Below are 8,824 nucleotides of genomic sequence, written 5' to 3'. Positions count from 1 at the left end.
CGCACCTGTTTCACGTTTTGAGTCACGCACCTGTTTTCGTTAATCATGTCTATAGTATTTAAGTTCATTGTTTTCAGTTTGTTGTTCTGACGACATCCCGCATTTATACTCTCCACACACTTATGACCCTTGCTGCGCTTTTTCATGCCGTTTTTTCATCCAAGTAAGTTTTCTTTATTCATGCCATAGTTTGCAAGTTTTGTTTAATTGTTCATAGTTTCTGCCAATGTGCAAGTCCTGTCATTTATAGTCTAGTTTTGTACCTCCGCCCCTGTGCGCGCCTTTTGTATGATCCTTTTCTTTGTAGTTATAGAGTTTAAATAAATCATGTATTTACCTTCACGCCACATCTGGTCCAATTCACTTGCACCTTGGGAGAACAAACCAAGCCATAGTCCAAGTCTTGACACAGAGAGACTTTTAAAACTGAAGAAAGATAAGGAAGACTTCTATAAACAAGTTACCGATGCTTTCGTTCAGAAGGAGCGGCGCATGGACTTCATTTATAAGTAAAGGTAAGACCATAATAACGTTTTTTTTATTAAATGTGCTTTTTTGTGTGCTACAGTTTGCATGTTTAAAGTTAAAGTTAAGTTAAAGTACCACACTAGGTGTGGTGAAATTTGTCCTCTGCATTTGACCCATCCCCTTGATCACCCCCTGGGAGGTGAGGGGAGCATTGGGCAGCAGCGGCGCCGCGCCCGGGAATCATTTTTTGGTGATTTAACCCCCAATTCCAACCCTTGATGCTGAGTGCCAAGCAGGGAAGAATGCTGATATATGAGCTTTTAAACATAACCCGTTTACTGCTGCCAATCAAATAGTGAATAAGATACTTTTTATGGTTCATATGTTTGTAAATCTGACTGTGATGAAGTCAGTGCCTCACCAGCCATGAACGTCACCGCTAATTTTACTTGTTTTGGGAAGTCTTGACAAGCCAAATTTTCTTGTTCTATTGGCAGATCATTTTGCTTAGTTCAAATAAAATACCCCTCATTTTTTCTATTTTTTATTCTTGTTTTTGAACACTGACTTTTTGCAGTGTACTATCTACAGGGGCGCCACTAGGGATTTTGGGCCCCATGAAAAGAATCTTTACAGGGCCCCCAACACAGTGTCATTATTTTTTCTGTATTATAATTTCATCATCATTAGGGGCCTCTCTGCCCTCCCTCCATCATGGGCCCCTAGAATCCGTCTCCTTTACCCCCCCTTTTCCGGGCCCCTGACTATCTATCTAACTATCTATCTTTACAAGTGTATGTCAACTTTTGACCACGACTGTATATTTTTACTGGGGTTGGAGGGTCTCTGTCCATAAACTGTGCACTTCTAGGGTTTCCATTTTTGCAGAATGGACTCTGATATTAACAAAAGAAACAATAATGTGATACAAAATGATGTCTGTCTTGTAAATAAATAAATAAATAAATAAATCATTAAAATGCACCTCAGTGCCCCCCAATGTCCACAAGGGGTCAGACCTAAACAGCAGAAGTCATAAATAACAATTAAAATCATGAATAAATTACCAACATACATACAAACATACAAATAAATATATTTTAAAAACTTATATTGACTTCATGAAAGTTGTCAGTTTTGTATCCATCCTGAAGTCCCGGCAGCGTGGAAGGTAAACACGCGAGGCGTGACGGTCACGCCCTCCCCCCCTGTTAAGCCACGCAGGTTCTCGCAGGCGTCACTCAAGTTTCCTGCAGCCTTCAACGCAACACAATTGTAACATTCTCAACACAACCCCAAACATGGCGAGTTTTTGTCTTTTCGTGCAAGGGCTGAGCAACTTTAACGCTCTTTATTCGTTGCACCCACTGTGATCTAGCTCTCGCCCGTGGGGACTTTTTTCTGCACGCAGGGATGGCCGCTGCCAGGCTGGACTATGTTGCACCGTGGTGGACATACTGGCTGCACAATTTCCCCCACTACAACTTCTTGTTGCAGCCCGTGGACAAGACTTTCACGCCGGAGCAGCAGGACTACCAGCAGGTTGGTGTGCATCCAAAGTGCAATAGTTTTTTAACCCTGTCAAGTGTGGAAAAACTGCTGTCACGTGATGACACATGACACGCATTAGCTGCCGTGGCGTGAAATATTCCAGGGAGTCTTACTTTTTAATTACTTTTTTGTTGTTGTTGTTGCAGCTAATCCTACATGTTGTTGTCTGGAATGTGCAATCATGCACTTTGGATGTAGTCCCCTCTTTGTTTGTTACAGTTTTTAAGTCTCGTCTGACTTTTATTCTCTGGCTTTTAACACTACGTGAGTTGTGTGGTCCTCTGTTTTTTTAATTTTTTTTTATTTCTATGCATTGTTTTAATTGGCTTTACCTAGAGATAATAAATGCGTTAAAATGTAATATCGGAAATTATCGGTATCGGTTTTTTATTATCAGTATCGTTTTTTGGGGGGGGGGGGGGTTCGTTTTCCATCCATCCATTTCCTACCGCTTATCCCTTTCGGGGTCGCGGGGGGTGCTGGAACCTATCTCAGCTGCATTCGGGCAGAAGGCGGGGTACACCCTGGACAAGACGCCACCTCGTCACAGGAAGTAAAAAGTCATCATTATTAGATACAAAAATCGAAATTCTGCGATAAAATGTCCTAATTATGAGATAAAAAGTCCATCCATTTTCTAAAAAGTCGTAAACTATATTATTTAAAAAAAAAGCTAAATTATTAGATAAAAATGTCAAAATTATGAGATAAGAAATCGAAATGATCAGATAAATATTCTTAATTATTAGACAAAAATAAATAAATAATCGAGATTATGATATCATAATATGAGATTTAAAAAAAAAATCGAAGTTATGAGATAAAGAATCCATCCATCTATCCATTTTCTACCGCTTGTCCCTTTCGGGGTCGCGGGGGGTGCTGGAGCCTATCTCAGCTGCATTCGGGCGGAAGGCGGGGTACACCCTGGACAAGACGCCACCTCGTCGCAGGAAGTAAAAAGTCATCGTTATTAAATACAAAAATCAAAATTCTGCGATAAATTGTCATAATTATGAGATAAAAAGTCCATCCATTTTCTAAAAAGTCGTAAATTATATTATTTAAAAAAAAAGCTAAGTTATTAGATAAAAATGTCATTTTGAAAAACATAAAAAACACAATATGCACTTACAATTAGTGCACCAACCCCAAAAACCTCCATGCCCCATTTACACTCATTCACACTTTCTTTCTGTTATTAATATTCTGGTTCCTACATTATATATCAATATATATCAATACAGTCTGCAAGGGATACAGTCCGTAAGCACACATGATTGTGCGTGCTGCTGGTCCACTAATAGTACTAACCTTTAACAGTTAATTTTACTCATTTTCATTAATTACTAGTTTCTATGTAACTGTTTTTTATATTGTTTAATTTTTTGTTCAAGTAAATGTTTTTAATTTATTTATCTTATTTTATTTATTTATTTTTTTAAAAAGGACCTTATCTTCACCATACCTGGTTGTTTAAATTAGGCATAATAATGTGTTAATTCCACGACTGCATATATCGGTTGATATCGGTATCGGTTGATATCGGTATCTGTAATTAAAGAGTTGGACAATATCGGAATATCGGATATCGGCAAAAAGCCATTATCGGACATCCCTAGCTTTACCCTTTAAAATCGTTATTAATCATATGTGTTTTTATATAATTTATATATTGGTTTCATATTTATTTATTTTGTTTCTATAGTATTTGAATCTTGTTTTTTATTTTTTTTGTGCAGCACTTTTTTTGCAACATTTTTGTTGATTAAATGTGCACTGCAAAAAACTGAAATCTAAGTAAAATTAAATATCTCAAATAAGGGTGATAATTGCTTATTTTCTGTCTGATAAGATAATTCTTCTCACTAAGCAGATTTTATGTTAGAGTGTTTTACTTGTTTTAAGGGTTTTGGTCCTAAATGATCTCAGTAAGATATTACAGCTTGTTGCTGAGATTTGATGACCTATATTGAGTAAAACATGCTTGAAACTAGAATGTCAACTGATGCAAAGTATAAAACTACTTTTTTAAAGTAATAATTTCTTATTTCAAGCATGAAAAAAAAATCATGATGCTAAGCGCATATCATTATGTCAAGATAATGGCACTAGCATTTACTTAATTTAAGAATTTTTTTCAACATATTGAGCAAAAAGGTCTACTTTTTTTTCTACCAAGAAAAGTGCACTTGTTATTAGTGAGAATATACTTATTTTAAGGTATTTTTGGGTTCATTGAGGTTAGCTAATTTTACTTGTTTTGAAAGTCTTGACAAGCCGAATTTTCTTGTTCTATTGGCAGATAATTTTGCTTAGTTCAAATAAAATACCCCTAATTTTTGTATTTTTTTTTCTTGTTTTTGAACACTGACTTTTTGCAGTGTGCTAAAAAAAATAAAGTGGATTAGATTGGATTGTTACAACAATTTAGGTTAAAATGTAAAAAAAAATAAAAAAAATTGAACAATGCTTTTTTTTCTAAATATATATATATATATATATATATATATATATATATATATATATATATATATATTTATATATATATATATATATATATATATATATATTTATTTATTTTATTTTTTTTAATGCATTTTGCCTATCATTCACAATCATGAGAGACGAGAAAACAAAAGGTTTTTAATTTTTTTGCATCCTCGCATGTAAAACTTGGCTAATCACTTTAAAAATGCATTCAAAAACCACCAATTTACGTCCTGTAATCTCTATTATAACCGAGCTGTAGCGTAATGTTGTCCCGATACCAATATTTTTGGTACCGATACCGGTACCAAAATTATTTCGATACTTTTCGGAACTTTTCTAAATAAAAGGGACCACAAAAAATTTCATTATTGGCTTTATTTTAACAAAACATCTTAGGGTACATTAAACATATGTTTCTTATTGCTAGTTTGCCCTTAAATAAAATAGTGAACATACAAGACAACTTGTCTTTTATAAGTATTTAAGCAAACAAAGGCTCCTAATTTAGTCTGCTGACATATGCAGTAACATATTGTGTCATTTATCATTCTATTATTTTGTCAACATTATTAAGGACAAGTGGTAGAAAATGAATTATTAATCTACTTGTTCATTTACTGTTAATATCTGCTTTCTTTCTCTTTTAACATGTTCTATTTACACTTCTGTTAAAATGTAATAATCACTTATTCTTCTGTTGTTTGATACTTTACATTAGTTTTGGATGATACCACTTACTGACTTTCTAATTGGTCAAACGGTGGAAGGCGAAGCATCGAAATGTAAACAATAACAATATTTCGGGGCTGTAAATCTACTGTTATCAGTTATAGAGGTATTCGACAAGAACATGATTTATTAATGCCTTTTGACATATCAGGGCCATTTAATGATGACTTGACATGAAATTATTACATATGGCTCCTTTTAAAGTTCGGGGCACTTAATGCGGTCTGGATTCAATGTTTATTATTTATACTTATTAAACTGTTATTTGAAGCAACATAATATTAACTGTTAAATTATGTTATTAAGTAAAAATAGGCACATATAATGTCATATATTTGATTAATGTCCATTTTTTTGTAATATGTATGGATGAGAAAATATAGCATTAGTGTATTATTTAAAAAATAGTATTTATTTATAATAAATGCATACAAAATTTTTTTTTTAAAATCATCCTGCAAGGTATGGGTAAAATAGAGACATTATAGCTGTTATAATAAATAATAAAACAGTTTTACATGTAAAAGTGTAATATTTCGACGATAATACACAGTATGTTGCTGACGGTGACCATTACAGGATGTATTATCATAAACTTTAAAAAGAACATATTCCATCCACCTGATTGCAAAATGTGTTCGGGCCTGCATCAGCCTGCTGAAGGGTACACCTACAGAAGACCGGAGGCAATTCCATAATACATAGCATGTGTTGTGTTTGCATCTTCATCCCGAATCACAATATTTTTTGCGCAGAATCGGAAGTAAAGATCAATTATGTCTGCCAGTTGTAGCAATACAACTAAAAAACCCAAATGATGAGAATATGAGGACAGTATGGCCCTCTCCTTTCAAATTGACTTGCACAAAATGCAATGCACTTGGGAGTCCCAAGTGAGTATCCAATCACAAGTTGCGAAAACGGGAAGTGGCACCGGAGCCATACGAGCCATAGAAAGCCACAGAAAACTCACCGGTACTCACAAAGAAGGAGAGAAAAATGTTTATGAGGTGGCAGATATATATTGGCAAGGCCATTTTCAAGAAGGATACTTTGTTACGGTTTGTACAGGGGAAGAAGATGGCACAGACGACAGGGACGTAGTTAACTCTGTTTATTTATATATATGAAATATATATATATATATATATATATATATATATATATATAAGAAAAAAATCCAAAAAGTGTATGGTGTGCGACTATGTGTGTGAATTAACCGTTGTGGGTTACCCTAGTGTTGAGCGAGAGGCGGAAGTCCCGGAGGGGAAAGGCAGGCTCGAAGGTCCGTGAGACAGGCAGGTAGTCGGGGGCAATAGCCAGGCGTCAGGGTCCGTGTCCAGGCGGGAGGTCGAGGTCCAAGAAGCAGCCAGGGAACCGGAGGGAATACGGGGGAGACGAGACACGCAGCTCGTGACCCGGGAACGGAGGAATTGCTGCTGGATGATGACAAGGAAAACACCAGACAAGTGAAACACGGCGGGGGAGAAAACACAGAGAGAGCATAGAGCTAGATAGGTTTGGCATACTGTACAAACCCCGTTTCCATATGAGTTGGGAAATTGTGTTAGATGTAAATATAAACGGAATACAATGATTTGCAAATATTTTTCAACCCATATTCAATTGAATGCCCTACGAAGACAAGATATTTGATGTTCAAACTCATTAACTTTATTTTTTTTTTTTTGCAAATAATAATTAACTTAGAATTTCATGGCTGCAACACGTGACAAAGTAGTTGGGAAAGGGCATGTTCACCACTGTGTTACATCACTTTTTCTTTCAACAACACTCAATAAACGATTGGGAACTGAGGAAACTAATTGTTGAAGCTTTGATGGTGGAATTCTTTCCCATTCTTGTTTTATGTAGAGCTTCAGTCGTTCAACAGTCCGGGGTCTCCGCTGTCGTATTTTACGCTTCATAATGCGCCACACATTTTCGATGGGAGACAGGTCTGGACTGCAGGCGGGCCAGGAAAATACCCGCCACACTCTTTTTTTACGTACTGAATGTGGCTTGGCATTGTCTTGCTGAAATAAATGGGCGTCCATGAAAAAGACGGCGCTTAGATGGCAGCATATGTTGTTCCAAAACCTGTATGTACCTTTCAGCATTAATGGTGCCTTCACAGATGTGTAAGTTACCCATGCCTTGGGCACTAATGAACCCCCATACCATCACAGATGCTGGCTTTTGAACTTTGCGTCAATAACAGTCTGGATGGTTCGCTTCCCCTTTGGTCCGGATGACACGATGTCGAATATTTCCAAAAACAATTTGAAATGTGGACTCGTCAGACCAAGAACACTTTTCCACTTTGCATGAGTCCATCTTAGATAATCTCGGGCCCAGAGAAGCCGGCGGCGTTTCTGGATGTTGTTGATAAATGGCTTTCGCCTTGCATAGTAGAGCTTTAACTTGCACTTACAGATGTAGCAACCAACTGTATTTAGTGACAGTGGTTTTCTGAAGTGTTCCTGAGCCCATGTGGTGATATCCTTTAGAGATTGATGTCGGTTTTTGATACAGTGCCGTCTGAGGGATCGAAGGTCACGGTCATTCAATGTTGGTTTCCGGCCATGCAGCTTACGTGGAGTGATTTCTTCAGATTCTCTGAACCTTTTGATGATATTATGGACCGTAGATGTTGAAATCCCTAAATTTCTTGCAATTGCACTTTGAGAAGCGTTGTTCTTAAACTGTTTGACAATTTGCTCACGCAGTTGTGGACAAAGGGGTGTACCTCCCCCCATCCTTTCTTGTGAAAGACTGAGCATTTTTTGGGAAGCTGTTTTTATACCCAATCATGGCACCCACCAGTTCCCAATTAGCCTGCACACCTGTGGGATGTTCCAAATAAGTGTTTGATGAGCATTCCTCAACTTTATCAGTATTTATTGCCACCTTTCCCAACTTCTTTGTCACGTGTTGCTGGCATCAAATTCTAAAGTTAATGATTATTTGCAAAAAAAAAAAAAAGGTTTATCAGTTTGAACATCAAATATGTTGTCTTTGTAGCATATTCAATTGAATATGGGTTGAAAATGATTTGCCAATCATTGTATTCCGTTTATATTTACATCTAACACAATTTCCCAACTCATATGGAAACGGGGTTTGTACATGACAGGTCGCTACGTTCTGGCCCAGGATAGCAGGTTGTGCTGGCTTATGAAGGCCGGGCTTCTCATTAGCGACAGGTGTGTTGAATTGCAGATGATTGATTGCAGCTGCTTGCTGCATCCGGACTGGCACGCACCCAGGCCGTGACATACTTAAGAGAAACTACATCGGTGAAATGGTTTGACCGCGACTTTCATAAGAATCAACCGACAACGAGCGGTACCACTGGCTTATACGGCGTCGAATGGTACAAATTGTGAGTTCAAATATTTTAATTTTTACATTTTTTCATGATTCATTTGTTGTATACACTTCTTTTAATTTTGACAGTACCACGTAAGATATGTTTTAATTACTGTAGCGGGTTTATGGAATGTTAAATGCGCCGAAAAATAGACCGTTTTGTCCACTGTTGAGGGGGTTCATTGCACAGTATAGTACAGACCTAGGCAAA

General features: G+C 36.8%; 1 protein-coding gene across 1 annotated transcript in view; it reads left to right on the top strand.

The window, feature by feature from the left end:
* The first annotated feature begins 1,768 nt into the window (after positions 1-1,768).
* LOC133615558 (protein tweety homolog 2-like) overlaps positions 1,769-8,824 on the top strand; it is a 131,644-nt gene continuing 124,588 nt past the window's right edge. Inside the window, exon 1 of the mRNA XM_061974236.2 lies at positions 1,769-2,010. Coding sequence (XP_061830220.1) covers positions 1,882-2,010 — 129 coding nt within the window. The 5' untranslated portion in view covers positions 1,769-1,881. The remainder of the gene's footprint in view (positions 2,011-8,824) is intronic.

Source organism: Nerophis lumbriciformis, linkage group LG22 (genome assembly GCF_033978685.3).
Source record: "Nerophis lumbriciformis linkage group LG22, RoL_Nlum_v2.1, whole genome shotgun sequence".
Taxonomy (NCBI): domain Eukaryota; kingdom Metazoa; phylum Chordata; class Actinopteri; order Syngnathiformes; family Syngnathidae; genus Nerophis; species Nerophis lumbriciformis.
This window is presented reverse-complemented; position numbering and strand designations above follow the sequence as displayed.